The sequence below is a fragment of the Arachis duranensis genome, chromosome 5 (genome assembly GCF_000817695.3).
Source record: "Arachis duranensis cultivar V14167 chromosome 5, aradu.V14167.gnm2.J7QH, whole genome shotgun sequence".
NCBI classification, from domain to species: domain Eukaryota; kingdom Viridiplantae; phylum Streptophyta; class Magnoliopsida; order Fabales; family Fabaceae; genus Arachis; species Arachis duranensis.
Window position 1 is genome coordinate 105,795,185 of NC_029776.3, and position 24,727 is coordinate 105,819,911.

At 31.4% G+C, this 24,727-nt stretch overlaps 2 protein-coding genes across 2 annotated transcripts; both read left to right on the top strand.

Moving 5' to 3' along the window:
- Positions 1-2,018: 2,018 nt before the first annotated feature.
- On the top strand, positions 2,019-5,269 carry LOC107491076 (receptor-like protein EIX2). Its single transcript, XM_021143583.2, has 2 exons — positions 2,019-2,763; positions 3,900-5,269. The coding sequence occupies exons 1-2, from the start codon at positions 2,019-2,021 to the stop codon at positions 5,267-5,269; spliced, it is 2,115 nt and encodes a 704-aa protein (XP_020999242.1).
- Positions 5,270-9,342: 4,073 nt separating this feature from the next.
- Positions 9,343-12,769, top strand: LOC107490833 (receptor-like protein EIX2). The gene is made up of 4 exons (XM_052261880.1): positions 9,343-10,751; positions 10,815-11,725; positions 11,933-12,608; positions 12,754-12,769. Exons 1-4 carry the CDS (start codon positions 9,355-9,357, stop codon positions 12,767-12,769), a joined length of 3,000 nt encoding a protein of 999 aa, XP_052117840.1. The 5' UTR covers positions 9,343-9,354.
- Positions 12,770-24,727: the final 11,958 nt, after the last annotated feature.

The window sequence follows — 24,727 nt, forward strand, 5'->3', positions numbered from 1 at the left end:
AAACACACTAAAATAAAAATGAGCTGTGGCTAAGATACTTACCAAATGTGGTTAGATTTGGTGAGGTTATCTTGAGCTTTTCATGCTCAAATTTGGACGTTGAAGATTCGGCCAGCAAGGGAGATTGTTGAAGCATGGCTTGTCTTTGATTCTGCTCAACCACCACAGGGAGTAGCTAGAGTGGCGAAATGATGGTTGAAGGCAGAGATTGAAGCAGATGAAGTCATCGTCATCATGAAGCATCAAGGGCCAGAAATCCATCTTGGAGAACAAGCCAAGGATGGAGAGCTCGGATTGATGAAGGGTGATGATCAAGAAAGGACTAGAGGTAATTGCATGTTGGTTAATGCATGGTTATCTCTTCTCTCTCTGTGTGGCCGAACCGGTTCTGTGTTGTTGAAGGAGAAAGAAGTTGGTTCGGTTTTGGCTTCAAGTGTGGAGGCTTTCCTCTTCTTTAAAAAGGGGGAACAACCACTGTTTGAAGTAAGGAGAAAATTTGAGAGTGCAAGGCACAAAGTTCTCAGAGCTACCTGAGCTAACAGTTTTCTCTTCTCCTTCAATGTATTCTGTTTAGTATTTTTTTGTTTAATTTTGTCATGTCTTGAGTCTCATGGAAAAAGGCAAACAGTGAGGTTTGTAATGAAAAAAGCCATAGAGCGGAAAAAGGCAAAGAGTGCAAAATTAAAAGAAAAAGCCATAGATGTCTTAGAGTTCCTTTGTTCATCTATGTTGTGTATCATGATTCTGTGGGAATCCCTTTGTAAGTTGGGTTAGCACTTTACAAGTTGTAATCAGATTGATTATAGTGAAATTCCATCATGTTTGTGATGGAGACTGGATGTAGGCTGCACTGCACTTAACAGCTGAACCAGGATATATCTGGGTGTAATCTTCAACTCTTCTCTCCTACATTTCTGTTTCTACTGTACAGGAGCAAAAACTAATATTATCTCGTGCCAAGTGACGAGACAAAAAGAAAAGTCTCGTGGCAAGGGACGAGACGAAACAAAGTTGCTCGTGTCTAGTGACGAGCAAAATTAGAAGAGTCTTCTCTGAAGGTCAGCAAGTGTTAGCAAGCAAAAAGGGGGCTAAGATTCAATCCCCTTCTCTTAGCCATTGAAACCATCACTATTTATAACAAATAATTTTACAAATATCTAAAATAAAATTGAAATTAAAATTAGTATTGGAGATACTCTAGCCATCACCATAATATTAGTTAAGATTGACAGATTTTTAGTATAAACTCAAAATCAATGCTAATGGGTTCAAATCACAGAAGGAGGAAAAAAATGAGTGGAAATTTGAAAAGACTCATAAAATTAAATGCCTCAATTTCTTTACAAAAACATATAGATTTGTATATATACGTATCAGGTATATATATATATTTTGCATAATTTAAGTCATATTATTATAAGAAAAATTAAATAAAAACTAAATAAAGACGGGCATAATTTATTGTAGGGGTAGAATTATTTTAGGAATAAAATTTACTACTATCTAGTAGTAGTTTTGATTTAATTTCTGTCGATCACATATTTTGAATCCTACTTTTGTAAAATGGCTTAAATATGTGTATTTTATTTATTTTATTAAATTATATTATTTTATCCTAGCTCTAAAAAACCTATTCTTTTTCTTATAGTAGTAATAATATAATAGATCATAAGGACCAATATTATTATATTTTATCAATATTTGATTAAATATCAATGAATATTTTATCCTAACTCTAAAAAATCTATTCTTTTTCGTCTAAATCTGTTCCTTGTTCTTCCTTCTTACCCAAAATATCATTTTTATTTTTATTAAATATATCACCTTACTTAATAAATTCTCAATCAATAATAAAAAAATGAAGTAATTAAAAGTGATGTTAAAGAACTAGAAGTTGCAAACAGATATTTTGAATACATACACTTTATCCCACTATATATATGAATATTGGGTCTCGGAGTTCCCCATAGAGAACATTACACAAATTTCTCTATATTCTTATTTGGAAGAAACTAGAAATGATGAGCAATTACTTTCTGAAATGGGATTATGCATTATTAGTGGTGCTTATTATGTTGTATGATGCAGGATTAATCCATGGGGAAGTTACATGCTTAGAGAATGAGAGGCAATCACTCCTCCGCTTCAAACAAGGCATAGATGATCCCTTGGACATTCTGTCAACATGGAGGGACGATGATTGTTGCAAATGGCAGCGAATTACATGCAGCAACCAAACAGGTCATGTACTCCGCCTTCATCTCCGTGGATCATATTCACATTATTTATTTGGTCAAGCCAATACCTCCACGTTGATTGACTTGCAAAATCTTCAACATTTAGATCTCAGTTCCAATAGATTTCTTAATAGTAATATCTCAGAAGACATTGGCTTGTTTACCAAGCTAAGACATCTCAATCTGTCATATTCCGAGTTTCGTGGGAGTATTCCTTATCAACTAGGCAAGCTTACACATTTACAGTATTTGGATCTCAGCTACAATTTTCTTGATGGAGTTATCCCATATCAACTCAAACACTTGGGACAACTACAATATCTCTGTCTTCAAGGGAATAGTGATCTTTCAGGAGCAATTCCTTTTCAAAGTGGTGATCTTCCATTGCTGCAAACTCTCAAGCTCGGTGGTGACTTTGATCTTGAAACTAAAGGTGCAGAATGGGTGTCTAATCTCTCCTTTTTAAATACTCTTGACTTCACGTCAATGAGTCTTGGCAACTCTCACCACTGGCTTCAAATGATTCGTAAGCATATTCCAAACTTAACAGAACTGAGGTTGTTCGATTGCAGTATTTATGACAATGATGTTCGATTTTTGTTTGATATTCATTCCAACTATTCTTCCACAACTTCCCTTACCATCCTTGATTTATCTTATAATATGTTGACATCATTCACATTTCAATTGTTGTCCAACTTCAGCTCTAACCTTCGGGAGCTTTATCTTTCACATAATAGTATTGTCTTGTCACAATCTCATTACCCAAACTTTCCTTCTCTAGTGAGCCTTGACCTTTCTTTTAATAATCTCACTTCATTAGTGTTTCAAGGCAATTTCAACTTCGGCTCCAACCTTGAAATGCTTGATTTGTCAAATTGCAGTCTTACGGATACAAGTTTTCTCGTGTCATCTACTTCCATTGTGAATTCTTCATCTTCTCTTGTTAGCCTTTATCTCTCCCTTAACCTGTTGACATCATCAAACATATTCCACTGGATTTTCAACTTCACAGCCAATCTTCACACCCTTTCTCTTGATAACAACTTGTTAGAAGGCCCTGTTCCACTAGGTTTTGACAAAGCAATGAACTCTCTTGAATATCTCTCTCTCTCTCTCATAACAATCTGCAAGGAGAGATTCCCCATTTCTTTGGAAACATTTGCACACTACAGTCACTAGTCTTGTCATATAACAACTTGAGTGGGGACTTTTCAAGATTCATTCAAAATTCATCATGGTGCAACAGACACATATTTCAGGAGCTATCTTTGTCTTACAATCAAATCACTGGCGTGATACCTAAAAGCATCAGAGTGTTATCTGAGTTGGAATATCTGTCCCTAGAAGGGAATTCTTTGAAGGGTGAAATCACTGAATCACATCTCACAAGCTTTTCCAAATTAAAATACTTGCCTTTGTCTCACAACTCATTATCTCTAAAGTTTGTCCCCGGATGGATTCCTCCTTTTCAGTTAATATATTTGAGTCTAGCATCTTGCAAGTTGGGTCCTAACTTTCCAAGTTGGCTACACACTCAAAATTACTTACAATATCTGGATATTTCTAATGCGGGTATTCATGGCTCTGTGCCGGAGTGGTTTTGGTATAAGATTCAATTTCTTGAGTCTTATTTGAATATGTCTCACAATAATTTTACAGGTGCTATTCCAAATTTATCACTAAGGCTCCCAAAAGGAGGATCTACAGATTTGAGTTCAAATCAATTCGAGGGTGTAATTCCATCCTTTTTGCTACATTTTTCTTGGTTGATTCTCTCTAGAAACAAATTTTCAAATGTATCATCACTGTTGTGTCAAGAGAACAACATTGGTAGGGAATTGGGCACTCTAGATTTATCAAACAATCAATTGAAGGGTTCATTGCCTGATTGTTGGAAATCTTTAAGCTCGCTATTGTTTCTTGATCTAAGTAATAATAACTTGACAGGGAAGATTCCACCATCCTTGGGCTCCCTTGTCAAATTGGAAGCTTTGGTCTTACGAAGCAATGGATTCATTGGCAAACTACCTTCTAGTTTGAAGAACTGCACCAGTTTACTTTTGTTGGATGTCAGTGAAAATTTGCTGTCAGGTCCAATACCCTCTTGGATCGGTGAGAGTCTACACCAATTGATAGTTTTGAGCATGTCAGGAAATAGTTTCTCTGGAAATATTTCTAAGCATCTCTGTTACCTAAAGAAAATTCAACTGTTGGATCTTTCAAGAAATAACTTATCAAATAAAATTCCAACATGTTTAAAGAATTTCACTGCAATGTCCCAAAAGAGCGTCAACTCAACTGAAAACACACGTCTTATATATTGGCACAACAGTACTTATTATGAGACTTATGGTTTATTTATTTCTAGATATATATTTAACATAACAATAATGTGGAAAGGTGTTAAATGTGGATTGAAGAATCCAGAGTTGCTTCTTAATAGCATTGACCTCTCGAGCAATCATTTTACTGGTGAAATCCCAAATGAGATTGTGTACTTGGTTGGATTAGTTTCTTTGAATCTTTCAAGAAACAATTTGAGTGGAGAAATTCCTTCTGAAATAGGGAACATAACTTCACTAGAATCCCTAGACTTATCAAGAAACCATATATCTGGCACAATCCCTTCAAGTCTTTCCGAGATTGATAATCTAGGCATGTTAGAGTTGTCAAACAACTCTCTTTATGGAAGAATCCCACCTGGAAGACACATGGATACCTTTGATGCATCTAGCTTTGAAGGAAATCATAATCTTTGTGGTACACAACTTAACAAAACTTGTCCTGGAGACATGCCAGAAGTAAAGCCTGAAGAACCAACAACACATGATGATGCAGATGACAATTCAGACTTTTATGAAGCATTACACATGAGCTTAGGCTTTGGATTTTTCACTGGCTTCTGGGGTCTTTTAGGGCCATTGTTGTTTTGGAGGTCTTGGAGAATTGCTTATCTCAGATTCTTGAACAAAGTGGCGGACTACATATATGTGACAGTGGCAGTATATGTAGCAAAATTTCACAAGTGACTCAAAGACTGCAAGGTACAAAGTAATTTCTATCTTTAAACTAATCAATCGAAAAATATTTTCTTACATATAACAGGAAAATAATAACTTTTACTCTGTAATTTTTTGTTTTCTTTTGCTCCAAGTTAATGTCTGAAAATAAATTATATTCTTATGCAGAGATGCTCAACACTGAGATTGAGATGATGGACACATCATTGGTTGCTATAATTATAGGAGTTTGCACTGAGATATTTGGTTTGTAATTGAAGTTTATGGGTTGTAGATCACTTTTTTTGAATACTTACTATTATGCTGTTTTATAATTTCATTATGTAATGGATTTGCAAGTATATCTCATTTTGGCTTATGGTGTATGTAAAATACTAAACTAGTCAGTATTTTTTGTTTGAATAATTTTGCTTTCATTAGACGGCCACATTCAACTTCTAAGGCAAGGATTTATATAAAAAAGACAATAGCTTTACAATGCAAAATCCCTTGGATCATGAGGTCCTTTAACCATCATAAAATATATACACATATGATCTGTGCTATTCAGCAACGTTTGGTTTACAAGACTGCTAGCAATACTGTAACAAACTTGCCATAGTATCAAATAAATACAATGGTTCTAGTGCAAGACCTTACATATTGAGTCATTTAATCAAATTTAATGATCGAATTGATTTAATGGAAAATTTAGAGATCTGAATAAATCACATAGTTAAATTTAATTTAAAATACTATTTTAATCAATTAAAATAAAAATATTAAAAGACTCATAAAATGCATGGTTAATAAAATTGCATTTTTGTGCAGATACTTTCGGCACTTCTAGTGCATGGAGTTGGATTATTATTGCTATTAATTTTCTGTAAAAAAATCTACAACATTCTTTTGGATTGTGATTATTATTTTATGACAAAGTATAAAGAATTAACTTTTGTTTAGATAATTTTAGAATTTTATTCATACTTTAAAATTTAAAATAAAATATTTATAGTTTAAAATTTAGAATATAAAATAAATAAAATAATTTTTAAAAGAGTAAAGTATCATTTTTTTCCCCAACGTTTAGGATAAATCTCAAAGTTGTCCCTAACATTTTAATTGTCCTATTTAAGTCCATAACGTTTCAAAATTGACTCAATGTTGTCCTATTGTTAGGGATCCGTTAACAGAATTGATAGCGAGACAAAATTGAGACGATTTTGAAACGTTAGGGATAGGACGAAAACATTGGGGACAAAAAGCGATACATAGAAATAAATTTTAGTTTTATCCTTTAATAATATCAATTTTTTATTGTACATAATATTCAATTATTTTTTAATCATATATGAATAAATTATACTTAATCACATTATTTTCATTCTAAATAAATTAATTTTTTTATAAGTTTACACTTAAAGTTATAAGTTATTATAATAATATAAAAAATGTATTTAGAATGAAAGTAATGTGATTAAGTATAATTTATTTAGATGTGATTAAAAAATAATTAAATATTATGTACAATAAAAAATTGATATTATTAAAGAATAAAACTAAAATTTATTTCTAAGTATTGTTTTTATCCCCAACGTTTTTATTCTATTTAAGTCCCTAACGTTTTAAAATTGTCTCAATTTTGTTCCGCTGTCAATTCTGTTAACAGATTCCTAATGATAGGATAACATTAAGTCAATTTTAAAACGTCAGGGACTTAAATAGAACGATTAAAACGTTATGAATAACTTTAAAACTTACTCCAAACGTTGGAACAAAAACTATACTTTACTTTTTTTTAAATGTTAGTTGATATATATTGACCGAAAAAATTTAGTTATATAATATTACTCTTACCTTGTATCTTTCAATCTCTTGTATAGTTTTTTGTGCGTCTAGGATTGTTTTTCCTTCAAAAAATTTCAATCAACAAAAGGTTATAGTTAATTAAAGATTTTATTTGACTTCACAACTTTGATCCCTCTTCCCCTTTTTCTACCGCTTACAAGAGAGGGTTACATTCCATTTGCATAAACCTTCAAATAATCCATAATAAATATTTAATTTTGATGAAAAACTTAATCAAGAAAACCTAACTATAAGCCCTTTTTTTTTTGTAGATTAAACACTCTAAATGCTCAAGCTAAGCAAAACACTGCCGCTGATTTAGTATGGTTTATACTTCAAAAATTATTGGTTCAGTTATGTTTGATATATAAAATAATGTAAAGTTGAAGTTGCTTTTAACATAATGATAAGCAAAAATAATAGAGAAAAACTGAAAACAGCCCGACAATTATTTTAAAAGACAACGAGGTTATTGACAAAAAAAAAATCTAACCCGATTCCTGAATTTTATTTTTATAGGACTGATTAGTTTTTGTACCAAAAAAGTCAATGTTATTTTTTTACACAGAGACTAATCAATCACAAAAAAAATCAGATGTTGGGTTGGGTGTTTTTTTTTTTGGAACCTCGTTATCCTTTTGAGATAATTATCAGTGATCGAGTAAAATATTCACTCAAAATAATATTATTTGAGAAATAATAAAGCTATTTTAAATTCTAAATTTATCAAATTAAAAATATATCTCTAGAAATAATTTCGACTTAGTAGTTCTTCCAAAAACATTAATATAATGCGTCCTATTCAATATTCATCCCACTATACACATTCAAATTGTGAAACCTCTTTATTGACGCCCTAACAAACCATGAAAGAGATAATAGGTATGTAAGGATAGTTAATTAGAGGATGATCCTTGATGATAGAAACTGTAGTGGCTGAGTCCATTAGCTTCACCAAAAGTCTATGACCATGATTCCACGCCACAAGAAGCAAACAATGATATACACCCAAACCAACAAGGGAGTGCTAAAATCGCCATATTTTTAGTAATCCATTGAAATTAAAAAAAAAATTAATGTGCTAATGGTATAAAATATTTTTTGTTATTGTTTAACTATATGTATTTTATCGGGTGATTATTCACGTGATTAATACAAAAAATAGATATTTTTGTTGTCGTGATATTACATAATTGAATACATATTTAAAATTATTTTACACTGTAAGAGTATCAAAATTAAATTCTAAACAAAATACAATATAAAAAATTATTTTTCTATAGTCACTTTTAAAATAAAACTATCCCAGCTTAAAAAATTATTTTTCTATAGTCACTTTTAATATATATTAGTATCACCGCAATTTTAATCAAAATCAATTTTATAACATCAAGGTGATACACACTCTAATTTATAAACTAGTTTAAACACTACTAACTACTAACAATTCAAGTCTTTCATTCTACAAATTCATCTTTTCAATTTAATTTGATATAACTTATCAATAATTTTCTAATGGATTAAATGAGTTAGAAATATGGGAGATAAAAACAAGAGGGTTTCGATTAACCACATACACATACAGATATATACTTTGTACGAATAAGCACTAAACACCAACAACTGACTAACAGTATTTCCAAGTCTTTGCACCAAGTTAAGGGGTTCAACATTCTAAACTGTCGTGGCTTATTTTCTAATGCATAAAACATATATAGGAAATAGGAATAAATGATGTTCATATATATAATGATGATCATAATTCTTTGAAAAACATAGTTATTGACGGGTATTACAAAAAGAAGTCTTTAATTACTATAATACATTAATAATTGATAGATATTTTTATGAGAAAGCACTAATGATATATTTATTCATTAAATATCTTTCTGTCACTCTCAAATAGTGGAAAAAAGAAAATGATCGATTAAGAACGAGAAGACGTATAAAAAAGGTAATTATAGAAGAATCAGTTGATGACAAAATATAGACATAAATAATTTGAAGTGGAAACATGAAAGATCCATATAGATGAAATCTTACATTTTCTTAGACCGTGATGTTACCTAAAGATGAAGTCAAGTAGTAATTTTCAATTGATGTTTTCTTATAGTAATAATATAATAGATTGTTATAAGGACCAATGTTAATTTCTCAATCAATAAGAAAAAAAAATTTTTTTTATACATACATTTTTTTTCCACTATATATGAAGTTATGAACATTTTGGGTCTTGGAGTTTCCCATAGAGAACAACACTACACAAAATGATGAGAAATTACATTTTGAAATGTGTGTATGCATTAGTGCTACTTATGTTATATGATGCAGGATCAATCCATGGAGAAGTGAAATGCATTGAGAAAGAGAGGCAAGCACTCCTCAGCTTCAAAGAAGGCATAAATGATCCTTGGGACGTGCTGTCAACATGGAGGGACGATGATTGTTGCAAATGGCAGGGAATTGTATGCAGCAATCAAACAGGTCATGTACTCCACCTTCATCTCCATGGATGGGGTTCTCATTATTTGATTGGTCAAGCGAATATTTCCATGTTGATTGACTTGAAAAATCTTGAATATTTAGATCTCAGTTACAATGATTTTTTTGACAGTCATATCTCAAAACACATTGGCTTGTTCACCAAGTTAAGATATATAAACCTGTCATATTGTGGTTTTTTTGGTAATATTCCTTATCAGATAGGGAATTTATCACAACTGCAGTACCTTGATATCAATCATAATTATCTTGATGGAGCAATTCCATATCAACTCAAACACTTGGGACAGCTACAATATCTTGGTCTTCGAGGTTATGCTGAATTTTCAGGGACAATCCCATTTCAGAGTGGTGATCTTCCATTGCTGCACACTCTCAAGCTTGGTGGTGACTTTGTTCTCAAAACTAAAGATGCAGAGTGGATGTCTAATCTCTCATTTTTAAAGAATCTTGACTTTGCTTCATTGAGTATTGGCAACTCTTATCAATGGCTTCAAATGATTCGTAAGCATATTCTGAAGTTAACAGAATTGAGGCTATCAAATTGCAATCTTTCTGATAATGATGTTGAGTTTTTGGTTGATATTCATTCCAATTATTCTTTCATTCCTTCCCTTACCATCCTTGATTTCTCTTATAATATGTTAACATCATCCACATTTCAATTGTTGTCCAACTTCGGCTCTAATCTTCGGGAGCTATATCTTTCACATAATAGTATTGATTTGTCACATCTTCATTACACAAACTTTCCTTCTCTTGCAAGCCTTGACCTTTCTTACAATAATCTCAGTTCATCAGTGTTTCAAGGCAATTTCAACTTTGGCTCCAACCTTCAAGAGCTAGATTTGTCAAATTGCAATCTTATGGATACAAGTTTTCTCATGTCATCTACTTCCATTATGAATTCTTCATATTCTCTTGTTGTCCTTCATCTCTCCTCTAACCTGTTGAAATCTTCAAATATATTCCACTGGATTTTCAACTTCACAGCCAGTCTTCACACCCTTGATCTTAGTGGCAACTTGTTAGAAGGTCCTATTCCAAACAGTTTAGACAAAGCAATGAACTGTGTTGAATATCTTGATCTCTCTAATAACAAGCTGCAAGGAGAAATTCCACATTTCTTCGGAAATATTTGTACCTTGCAAACACTAAACTTGTCATCTAATAACTTGAGTGGGGACTTTTCAAGATTCATTCAAAATTCTTCATGGTGCAACAGACACATGTTTCATGAGCTATACTTGTCTTACAATCAAATCACTGGTGTGATACCTAAAAGCATCATATTGTTATCTGAGTTGGAGTCTCTGACCCTACAGAATAATTCTTTGCAGGGTGAAATCACTGAATCACATCTCACAGCCCTTTCAAAATTAAAATACTTGCACTTGTCTCAAAACTCATTATCTCTAAAGTTTGTCCCAGGTTGGAATCCTCCTTTTCAGTTAATAGATTTGAGACTAGCATCTTGCAGGTTGGGTCCTAGCTTTCCAAGTTGGCTATACGCTCAAAATAATTTATATTCTCTGGATATTTCAGATGCTGGGATTAATGGTTCTGTACCCGAGTGGTTTTGGTATAAGTTGCAAGTTGTTGGATATTCTTTGAATATGTCTCACAATAATTTTGTAGGTGCTATTCCAAGTTTACCGCTAAGGTTTCCACTCACCGCAGCATGTATAGATTTGAGTTCAAATAAATTCGAGGGTGCGATTCCACCTTTCTTGCTGCATTCTTCATCATTGATTCTCTCTAAAAACAAATTTTCAGATATATCATCAATGTTGTATGAAAGCAACACTGGCAGGAACTTGGGAACTCTAGTTTTAGCAAACAATCAATTGAAAGGTTTGTTGCCTGACTGTTGGGATTCTATAAGCTCATTATTGTTTCTTGATCTAAGTAATAATAATCTGATAGGAAAGATTCCACCATCTATAGGCTCCCTTGTCAAATTGGAAGCTTTGGTCTTAAGAAACAATAGATTCACAGGCAAACTACCTTCTAGTTTGAAGAATTGCACCAACTTATTTTTGTTGGATGTCAGTGAAAATTTTTTATCAGGTCCAATACCCTCTTGGATTGGTGAGAGTCTACAGCAATTGATAGTTCTCAGCATGTCAGGAAATCATTTCTCTGGAAATCTTTCTACGCATCTCTGTTACTTGAAGAAAATCCAATTGTTGGATCTTTCGAGAAATAACTTATCAAATGAAATTCCAACATGTCTACAAAATTTTACTGCAATGTCTAGAAAGAGCATAAACTCAACTGAAACTACTAGTCTCATATATTGGTACTATAATACTTATTATTATTATGAGACTTATGGTTTTATTATTTCTAGATATACATTTAACATAACAGTAATGTGGAAAGGTGTTAAATGTGGATTTAAGAATCCAGAGTTGCGTCTAAATAGCATTGACCTCTCGAGCAATCATTTTACTGGTGAAATCCCAAATGAGATTGTGTACTTGGTTGGATTAGTTTCTTTGAATCTTTCAAGAAACAATTTGAGTGGAGAAATTCCTTCTCAAATAGGGAACATAACTTCACTAGAATCCTTAGACTTATCAAGAAACCATATATCTGGCACAATCCCCTCAAGTCTTTCTCAGATTGATAATCTAGGCGTGTTAGAGTTGTCAAACAACTCTCTTTATGGAAGAATCCCACCTGGAAGACACATGGATACCTTTGACGCATCTAGCTTTGAAGGAAATCATAATCTTTGTGGTACACAACTTAACAAAACTTGTCCTGGAGACATGCCAGAAGTAAAGCCTCAAGAACCAACAAGACATGATGATGCAGATGATAATTCAGATTTTTATGAAGCATTATACATGAGCTTAGGCTTTGGATTTTTCACTGGCTTCTGGGGCCTTTTAGGACCATTGTTGTTTTGGAGGTCTTGGAGAATTGCTTATCTCAGATTCTTGAACCAAGTGGCAGACTACATATATGTGACAGTGGCAGTATATGTAGCAAAATTTCACAAGACTGCAAGGTACAAAGTAATTTCTATCTTTAAACTAATCAATCAAAAAATGTTTCCTTACATATAACAGGGAAATAGTAGCTTTTATTCTGTAATCTTTTGTTTTCTTTTGCTCCAAATTAATGTCTAAAAAATAAGTTATATTCTTATGCAGAGGTGTTCAATACTGAGACTGAGATGACGGACACATCATTGGTTGCTACAATTATAGAAGTTTGCACTGAGTTATTTGGTTTGTAATTGAAGTTTATAGGTTGTAGATCACTTCTTTTGAATATTTACTATTATGGTGTTTTATAATTTCATTATGTAATGGATTTGCAAGTATATCTCATTTTGGCTTATGGTGTATATAAAATACTAAACTAGTCAGTATATTTTGTTTGAATAATTTAGCTTTCATCAGACGGCCACATACAATTGTGCTATGTTAATAAATCAACTTCTAAGCCAAGGATTTAAATAAAAAAGACAATAGCTTTACAATGCAAAATCCCTTGGATCATGAGGTCCTTTAACCATCATAAAATATATCACATATGATCTGTGCTATTCAGCAACGTTTGGTTTACAAGACTGCTAGCAATATTGTAACAAACTTGCCATAGTATCAAAGAAATACAATGGTTCTAGTGCAAGGCCTTACATATTGAGTCATTAAATCAAATTTGATGATCAAATTGACTTAATTGAAAATTAAGAGATCTGAATATATGACATAGTTAAATTTAATTTAAATACTATTTTAATCTTAAAATAAAAATATTAAAAAACTCATAAAATGCATGGTTGATAAAATTGCATTTTTGTGCAGATACTTTCAGCATTTCTAGTGCATGGAGTTGGATTATTATTGCTATTAATTTTCTGTAAGAAAATCTACAACATTCTTTTGGATTGTGATTATTATTTTATGACAAAGTATAAAGAATTAACTTTTGTTTAGATAATTTTAGAATTTTATTCATACTTTAAAATTTAAAATAAAATATTTATAGTTTAAAATTTAGAATATAAAATAAATAAAATAATTTTTAAAAAAGTAAAGTATCATTTTTATCCCCAACGTTTGGGGTAAGTCTCAAAGTTGTCCCTAACGTTTCAATCGTCCTATTTAAGTCCCTAACGTTTCAAAATTGACTCAATGTTGTCCTGCCGTTAGGGATCCGTTAACAGAATTGACGGCGGGACAAAATTGAGACCATTTTAAAACGTTTAGGGACTTAAATATGACGAAAATGTTGGGGACAAAAATGATACATAGAAATAAATTTTAGTTTTATTCTTTAATAATATCAATTTTTTACTGTACATAATATTCAATTCTTTTTTAATCATATATAAATAAATTACACTTAATCACATTACTTCCATTCTAAATAAATTTATTTTTTTATAAGTTTACACTTAGGGATGGCAATACCACCCGAACCCGCGGGTACCCACCCCGCCCCTATTCGCTCGGGACGGGTTTTTAGTGGGGCGGGTTCTTAGGGGGCGGGGCGAGGTCGGATTTAGGTAATACATGCCCCTACCCGCCCCGCTATATATAGAATATATATAATTTTAATATATAATATGTATAATATATGTAAAATAATTAGTAAATGATTAATAATATTGTATCATATTTAAATTTTTACTTTTATGTCATGTATGTAATGATGGTTATATAAATTTTGAAAATTTATTTTATTTATTGGATTTTAATAATTATAGGGACGGGTTAGGGTTCAATGTTTTACTACTCGCGGGTTAAAGCGGGACGGGTTCTATACGGGTTGTTGTACGGCGGCGCGGCATCAGGTAGAGCAAAAACCCACCCTACCCGCCCCGCTGCCACCCCTATTTACACTTAATGTTATAAGTTATTATAATAATATAAAAATTTTATTTAGAATGAAAGTAATGTGATTAAGTATAATTTACTTAGATGTGATTAAAAAATAATTGAATATTATGCACAGCAAAAAATGATATTATTAAAGGATAAAACTAAAATTTATTTCTAAGTATCATTTTTATTCCCAATATTTTCGTCCTATTTAAGTTGATGGTTTATCAGTGGCTAAGAGAAGGAGGATTGAATCTTAGCCCATTTTTCGCTTAATAACACTTGCTGTCCTTTTAGAACACTTGAGGAGATATTTCTTTTTTTGTCTCGTGCCTAGTTAAGAGACTTTTTCTTTTTGTCTCGTAACCAGCCAAATCAGAAATGGAGTAGAAGAGAGAGAAAATCACACCAAGATGTATCCTGGTTCAGCTGCTAAGTGCAATGCAGCCTACATCTAATTTCCATCACAACAATGATGAAATTTCACTATAATCATGATTACATACATCAATTCTCCCTAGGAACTACCTTTCCTATCCGAGACAAGTCCAGAATCTAACTCCAATCCTAAACTTGACTTGGTGACCCACTAAGCTTTCAACTTGTAAGGGAATTCCCACAGAATCATGAAACACAACACAGAAAGGACCTCTAAGAACATCTATGATTTTTTCTTTTAATTTTGTGCACTCTGCCTTTTTCCGCTCTATGACTTTTTCTTACAAACCTCACTATTTGCCTTTTTCCATGAGACTCAAGACAGACAAAATTAAATAGAAAAATACAAAATAAAAAACATTGAAGGAGAAGAACTTCTGTTAGTTTGGAAAGTTATGAGAACTATATGCTTTCACTCTTTTCTCCTTGCTTCAAGCCCTAACTGTTCTCCCTTATTTATAGAAGGGGAAGCCTCCAATGTTGAAACTGTTGAACCGAGCTAATCTTCTTCTTCAAACAAAACCGGTTCGGTCAGAGAGAGAGGAGAGGAAGCTAAATGTAAAATCCAACATGCAATTACATCTGTGTCATTCCTTCACACCATTCTTCATCAATTCGGGCCTTCCATCTTGGAGTCAAGAAGGATTCCTAACCCTTGATGAGTTCTTGATGATGCCAGCTCCATCTGCTCTAACTTCTGCCTCTTCCTCCACATAGCTACAGTAGCTACCTCCTGTGGTGGTTGATCTAAAGTAGAGACGAGTCATGTCTCCAAGGATCTTCTTTCTCTGACCGAAGTGGATTTCTTCCATTTTTTGGTATGGAGAGTTTGAGATTACTTCACCACATCTTACCTTTTGTGGTAAAGATCTCAGCCACACCATACTTTGAATTTTCTTTTTCTTGATGCCATCATCACTATGGCTTCTTCCTTGCTTGTAGCTCCACTGCTACAGTAGCTAATTTCTGATGATTTGCTTCTTCTATTTCTCTCTGTGACATGACCGAAAGTGATGAGAGAAAGGAGAGAGAAGAGAGAAAACTTTCAATGTGATTTTAATAAAGGAATTAAAATAAATTAATTTTACTTCCCTTTTGCTAAGTGGCGTGTGTCATCATTAAAGGCCATCAAATCAATTTTTCTTTTTTTTTATGTTTTTAATGCTTGTATTAAATCCAAGTTAATAAAAATTTGAATTACATGACCCAAATGAGTGGGTAACCGAATTCAATCAAGCATTTTCCTTTTCTTCCTTGTTTTCAATTCGGACCAAATTTTTGGTCTTATAACAAGGATTTCAATTGGGCTTGTTTAACAATTTTCTAACCCAATTAACATATCAATGATTCAGCCAATGTATTAAACATTTTTGTATAAGGCTGAATTTTATCTTTTTATTGGGCTTGGTATTTTTCGACCCAAAACAAAATTTGCAAGTAACAAAATTATTAATTAGCACATATGAATTAAAATCAAATTAATAATTTTGTAATTAGTTATATTAATAATGTTTGATCATCACTAATTTAATTTGGAGTTTTTCAAATTCATCATAAGTCTCTAACGTTTTAAAATTGTCTCAATTTTGTTTTGCTGTCAATTCTGTTAACAGATCCTTAACGGCAAGACAACATTGAGTCAATTTTAAAACGTTAGAAATTTAAATAGAACGATTGAAACGTTATGAACAACTTTAATACTTAACCCAAATGTTGGGAACAAAAACAATAATTTACTCTTTTTAAAATGTTAATTGATATATATTGATCGAAAAAAATTAGTTATATAATATTACTCTTACCTTGTATCTCTCAATCTCTTGTATAGTTTTTTGTGCGTCTAGGATTGTTTTTTCCTTCAAAAAATTTCAATCAACAAAAGGTTATCGTTAATTAAAGATTTTATTTGACTTCACAACTTTGATCCCTCTTCCCCTTTTTCTACCGCTTACAAGAGAGGGTTACATTCCATTTGCATAAACCTTCAAATAATCCATAATAAATATTTAATTTTGATGAAAAACTTAATCAAGAAAACCTAACTATAAGCCCTTTTTTTTTTGTAGATTAAACACTCTAAATGCTCAAGCTAAGCAAAACACTGCCGCTGATTTAGTATTGTTTATACTTCAAAAATTATTGGTTCAGTTATGTTTGATATATAAAATAATGTAAAGTTGAAGTTGCTTTTAACATAATGATAAGCAAAAATAATATTATTTGATAAATGATAAAGCTATTTTAAATTCTGAAATGATCAAATTATACATAAATAAGATAATAAATTAAAATATTTATTAAGATATAAGATTACATTAAACTTTTAACATTAAAAACCACAAAATATATTTCTAGAAATAATTTCGACTTAGTAGTTCTTCCAAAAACATTTCATAATGCGTCCTATTCATCCCACTATACACATTCAAATTGTGAAACCTCTCTATTGACGCGCTAACAAATCATGAAAGAGATAATAGCTATGTAAGGATAGTTAATTAGAGGATGATCCTTGACGATAGAAACTGTAGTGGCTGAGTCCATTAATTAGCTCCACCAAAAGTCTATGACCATGATTCCACGCCACAAGAAGCAAACAATGATATACACCCAAACCAACAAGGGAGTGCTAAAATCGGCATATTTTTATTTTTTTAGTAATCCATTGAAATTAAAAAAAAAAGATTTTGATGTGCTAATGGTGTAAAATATTTTTTGTTATCGTTCAAATATATGTGTTTTATCGGTGATTATTCACGTGATTAATACAAAAATTAGATATTTTTGTTACCGTGACATTACATAATCGGATGTATATGTAGAATTATTTTACATTGGAAGTATATCAAATTAAATTCTAAACAAAATACAATATGAAAAATTATTTTTTTATAGTCACTTTTAAAATAAAACTACCCAAGCTTAAATCATATTAGTATCACCGCAATTTTAATCAAAATCAATTTTATAACATCAAGGTGATACACACTCTAATTTATAAACTAGTTTAAACACTACTAACTACTAACAATTCCAAGTCTTTCATTCTACAAGATTCATCTTTTCAATTTAATTTGATGTAACTTATCAATAATTTTCTAACGGATTAAATGAGTTAGAAATATGGAAGATAAAAACAAATTAAGTGTCTAAGTCCATATATTATATAGATCATAATTTTCTAAAAAGCCCAACTAAAATAAGATTAGCATTACAAAGACAAGAGTGTTTAGATTAACCACATATACATACAGATATATACTTTGTGCGAGTAAGCACTAAACACTAAACACTAACAACTAATTAACAATATATATTTCCAAGTCTTTGCACCAAGTTAAGGGGTTCAACCATTCTAAACTGTCGTGGCTTATTTTCTAATGAATAAAACATATATAGGAAATAGGAATAAATGATGTTCATATATATATAGATGATCATAATTCTTTGAAAAACATAGTTATTGACGGGTATTACAAAAAGAAGTCTTTAATTACTATAATACATTAATAATTGATAGATATTTTTATGAGAAAGCACTAATGATATATGTATTCATTAAATATCTTTCTCTTTCTCTCAAATAGTGGAAAAAAGAAAAGGACTCTACTAGTACAATGAAAAATCTTAACAATATATATTGATTGTAATTAGTGGCTAAGAAAAGGAGTAGTTAAATCTTAATTTTTTTTTGTAAAATATTCGAGTCGAGAGACACTTTTGTTTTTGTCTCGTACCGAGTTGAAAGACACTTTTATTTTCGTCTCTTGATTAACAGAAACAGAGAAAAGAGTAGGGAAGAAGAATTAACACCAAATATATCCTGGTTGAGCCACTATGTACAATGTGGCCTACATCTAGTCTCCTACAATAATGATAAAATTTCACTATATTTTTACAACATTACAAACACTAATTTCTCTCTAGGAACTACCCATTTCTATCTGAGACAAATCCAGATTCTACACCCAATCTGAATTTGACTAGGACTCAAAACCAAGCTTTCAATCACAAAGTGCTAACCTAACTTGCAAGGGAATTCTCACAGAATCATGAAACACAACAGATAGATGTGTACAAAGAAACTCTGAGACATCTACAGCTTTATCTCCAATATTGCTCACTGTCTTTTACCTCTCACTAGCTTTTCCTTACAAACCTCACCATGTTTGCCTTTTACCATGAGACTCACACAAACAATACTAAGAAAAAGAAAACAAAATAAACATCATTAAAGGAGAAGAACTCAAAAAATTCGGGTAGCTATGAGAACTCTGTACTTTCACTTTCTCTCATTGATCTCAACCCTTGGTCGTTCACCTTTAATATAGAAGGGAAGCTTCCAAGGTTGAAACCCTAACCCAACAACTTCTTCTCCTATCAACGAGTAGCAGCGGCTTCAACAGAAAGAGATGAGAGAACCGAGGCTGATGCATGTAAGCTTACCTCATCTTTCTCAATCTTTTTCATCAAGCTCCTTCAATCTGAACCCTTGATCTTGTCTTTGACTCCAAGAAAGGTTTCGGACCTTTGATGAGCTCCTGACCTAAGACAGCTTCTTGCCTTCCATTTTAGCTTCTTCCTACATGTAGCATAACGGCTATCTTTCTTCTTTGATGAACAAAAGTGGAACTAAACTTTTTCAACTTAGATTTGCTTCTTCACCGAGGCAGATTGTTTCTTTTCTTGGCATTAAAATCTTGAAACCATCTTCCAAAATATTTTCTTCTGTAGCAAAGATCCTCTTTAGGCTTTCTTCTTCATAGCCTTTTTTGATATCTTCTTCTATCTTCTTCTTTGTTGATGTTGATGGACGTAACTGAAAGCAGGAGAGAGGAGAGAGAAGAGAGAGAAAACTTTCGAAGGAAGCATTCAAAGCACATTCAACTCAATTGAAATCTCTCTTCCATTTTTCAAGACCAAAAGTAACGTATAAGGCTTTCAATGTAATTAAATGCATGCTTTGAAGTCCTTGGATTCCTTTTTTTGATTCATCAATTTTGATTTCATCATGGGCTTGTGATATGGGCCACTTTGGATATCTTTATTTTTCAATATTCAGCCACTAATATTAGAATTAATTTTGTCCAAGATTAAATTTTTTTTAATGATCTATTTAGACTTGTGTAGTTTTGGCCCAATAGAAAATTAATTTGCTTCCTGCACACTTGAAAAAAAAAACATCAAAGAACCAATTGAAAATTAATTAAGTAAGCTTTTAATAATATTTTTAATTTTGTAATATATATTTTAATAATGTTTGATCATCATTTCAAATATAAGTTTTTCAAACTCAACAATCTTTCCCTTAATGACAAACATTATTAAAACTGAATTGAAAGGATTTAGAATAGAAAACTTCTCTTTGAAGATTTAAAAAAAATCTCTTCCCCTTTCAGTGAGCTCCCTCTTAATGTATGCCTATTTTACAACATATTTAAGAAAGCAAATATTGTATACAAGCTCTAACAGGTTCCCAAAGATCAAGAAAAATTTAAACAATGGAACTTTTTAAAAATCAAACCAATTTTTCATAAGAATATGCTCATCAAATATTTTAATTTCATAATCTAAACATCTCATATATGCTTGAGCAAATCAATATAATCAAAGCTTAAAATAGAAATTAATTCACTAACACAAAATGCTCAATACAATAAACCAAATCAGTGTATGAAAGCAGAGCAGAGCATATCAAAACAGATCTAAAAAACAGAGTACAATGAATCAAAACAAGGAAGTCCCAATTTTTAATTTATCCCTTCTTTTTTCTCCCCCCTTTTGTTTAAAGCAGGGCAACCAATATCAAAACAGGACAGCCTATTTTTGAAAAACAAAAATGTTTTCAATTCAATCCTTTATTGATTCTTCTTTTTTTGTCATCAAGGAGGGATACCTGCAAACAAAATAGAGGAAAGCAATGTAGTTCATAATATTTAAAACATAAACAGTGTCAAAGTTAATTAGTTACCGTCGTCCAAATAGAAAATAGTTTAATTGAAAATAAGTTCAAATATAGCAAAAAGAAGTATGTCCATAAATAAAAGCATTAGAGAATAAATTTTAGGCATCAGACAGGCTGGCATCAGATTCAAGATAGTCTTCTTCTCCTTCGAAATTGGTCGTGTCCTTGTCAACCGACTCCAAATGCTTAATAAGAAAATTCACCCGTTCATGCCACTTTGTCCAAAATTTTTCATTCTCAAAAGTTTGCTTTTTAAAATACTTATATGATTTAACCATCAGATTGGACATGTTGGAGAATTTTGTGAGGACATCATTTACCATTTCGGAGAACCGAGATTTATCAGAAGTCTCAGCAGAGGAAAGACTTTCATCTTCGCTTTTAGAAAGCACAGATACTTTTGAACCTTTAACCTTTTTTTCTTTGGCCGATTTAGGTACACCCCCACTTTTGATCATTGAAACCCTATTCTTTACCAGCTCATTACTGAGATCAACATTGAAGTGCTCAAAAATACATGTCAAAAACATGTCATAAGACAAATTATATTTTTTGTCACTTCGAACACAATCCCACATATGCCTAATCATGAGATACACAAAACATATAGGGGCAGAAGTTAGAATGACATATAACACAAGAGTATCACAAACTGTTACCCTTTGATAAGAGTCACTGTGGCATGATGACATGAGTAATGATCCGATGCAACAGGGCTTGAATAGGACCGAGAGTCTTATAAGATAAAGTAGTACCATCCAGAGAAGAAAAATGTTCGCACACACGAGTCAGAGCATCTTAAAGGAAAATACCAACATGGTGATCTAATTTTCCTGACATGAAGGCTATGACCCCCTCATCCTCATATTCCACGGCAACAAAGATAATTTCATGACTCAGAATAAGATGAGTACTTTTAACATAAGAATAGAATTCACCCTCATGAAAAATTAAATTTGCATAAAACTCACGTACTAAATTAGGATAAACCGATTTTTTTATTTTAAAAATTGGTGTCCATTTTAAATCATAAAAATTTGTTTTAAAATCAATTTTTTTTCAGTAAGTGCTTCTAAATCAACAACAAAAAAGACACAATTTTCGATTCACCAAAATTTGAGAATGGAACTCATACTACACAAGAGATACAACAATAAGAGTCCTAATGAGAATAACTTTGTTCTTATACTCAAAATATCATTATTTATTTTAATTAATATAGCATCTTACTTAATTTAATTTCTCAATCAATAGCGAAAGAGTATTAACTCAATAAAAGCGATATTAAAGAACTAGAATACATACACTTTATTTTAGCTATAGGCACTCTAGATTTATCAAACAATCAATTGAAGGGTTCATTGCTTGATTGTTGGAAATCTGTAAGCTCGCTATTGTTTCTTGATCTAAGTAATAATAACTTAACAGGGAAGGTTCCACCATCCATGCTTGTCAAATTGGAAGCTTTGGTCTTACGAAGTAATAGATTCATTGGCAAACTACCTTCTGCTCTAAAGAACTGCACCAGTTTATTTTTGTTGGATGTCAGTGAAAATTTGTTATCTGGTCCAATTCCTTCTTGGATCGGTGAAAATCTACAGAAGTTGATAGTTCTGAGCATGTTAGGAAATAGTTTCTCTGAAAATCTTTTTACACATATCTGTTACATGGAGAAAATTCAACTGTTGAATCTTTCGAGGAATAACTTATCAAATGAAATTCCAACATGTCTACAGAATTTTACTACCATGTCCAAAGAGCATAAACACAACTGAAACTACTAATCTCATATCTTGGTACAATAATACTTATTTTGAGATTTATGGTTTTGCTTCTTCTGGATATACATTTAACATAACAGTGATGTAGAAAGGTGTGAAAAGTGGATTCAAGAACCCAGAATAAATAAAATTGGGTACTAGATTCAAGAAGGTGGTTTTATATGTTATATCTTAAGTGAGTATTAGATTTTCAGATTCCTTTTATCTTGATCTAATGTTATCTTATATAAACTGAAAAGAGACTAAACATTTTAAATATACTTGGTTAACGAATCATAAACTACAGTTGTGATGAGAATCACAATGTGGTGGTTACCGTAATATTATCAGTATCTATTTTTATTGTTTCATTGAGTTGTTGGTGATAGTGTGTAATAGAGTCCTCATATCGCTGTGCTAAGTGTTATCGTATTTTTGAGTTATAACTTCTTTGGATCGAGATACAGGTTTCATTGGTCGAGTTATAAATAATGGATAAAAACTTGTTTTTCGAATAATAGGTGGTAGTTATTGAGTAATACAGAATGAACTAAATTATAACGGCCAAATTATAGATATAACGGCCGAATCATGTGTTAGTAATTTGCGAATCATGACAATTCTAATATTCTTTTGACTTAATTTCTAAATTATAGTTTGTAGTCGTCAAGTTATAGTGGTCAGATCAATAACACTAATACCAACCAACAATTTGCGACACCGACATCATTCACAGACTATATATCATTTTACTTTATAAACAAGCTAAGGATTGCAAATTTAATACGAAAAGGTAACACTGCAACTGGTTCTGTTAATGTTAAAGAAATAAAAAGAAACTCATACATACGCGTATTTGTTAGAAAATACCATCATCATCCAAATAAACTATTTTATTCAATTATATATTCCCCTTTGAAGTAAAACTATCCAACAACCTCAAATCATATTAGCATCACCTCAATTTGATTTGATTAATTTGTATGATCGAATTGATTCATATTCTAATTTGCAAACTCTCTAGTCTAATCACACACTAACTACTAACAATTCCAAGTCTTCCAAAAACTTTCAACTTTGCAATTTAAGTTGATATGACTTGTCAACATAATTTTCTAACATAATAAATGTGTTAAGAATATTGGAATAAAAACAAATTATGTCTATATAATACGTAGATCATAATTTTCTAAAAGAAGAGCCCATCGCCCACCTAAAATGAGACTAGCATTACAAAGACAAACAGACTTAAATTCACCACATACACATAATACTATATACTTTAATTTGTGCCAAAACACTAAACCCCAACAACTAACTAACGATACTTCCAAGTCTTCGCATCCAAAATTCAACATTCTAATTCATTTGTCGTGCCTTGTCTACATAATTTTCTATTGAGCATCAAAAGTAGTACAAAATATATCCATATTCCAAGTCTTTGAATTAGATTCTACTTTCTAATTTTGAGGTGATTTATGATTTCTATCAAATTAACAAAAAAATTATATTTGTATTCATTTTTTATTTGTTTTATGTATAGATGTACCTACACAAAGAGAAAGTGCGGGAACTGAAAAATAAAATAGTAAAAAAGAGAAAATGATTAAGAGCGATAATAAAACAAAAAAAAAAGAAAAAACTGTACAAGAATTATTTGAGATAATATTGACAAATAATTTGGAGAAAACATGGAAAATCGATACATAAATTAAATGAATCACACATATTATAAAGCCATCTTATCGTCATTATATAAAGTCTAAAGTCCAAGTCATCCTTCAAAAAAAGTTTACATTTTCTTAGATCGTGATGTTACCTACAGATGAAGATAAGTAGTAATTCTTAATTGACGTTTTCTTATAGTAGTAATAATATAAAAGATCATAAGAATCAATGTTATATATTTTGACAATATTTAATTAAATATCAATATATCATTTTTTTTTTAAATTGAGTGGATAGATTAATATACACGTGCTTATTAATTCTAATTTTTAAGTTTTGTTATAGTTAATTTAAAGTAAGAGAAATGTTAGGTGATAATTAGCATTCTCTCCTCTTTTTTTTTTGTTTGCTTTACATTTAAATCAACACTGCTCAATTTTCTTTAAAAAAAACATATAGATTT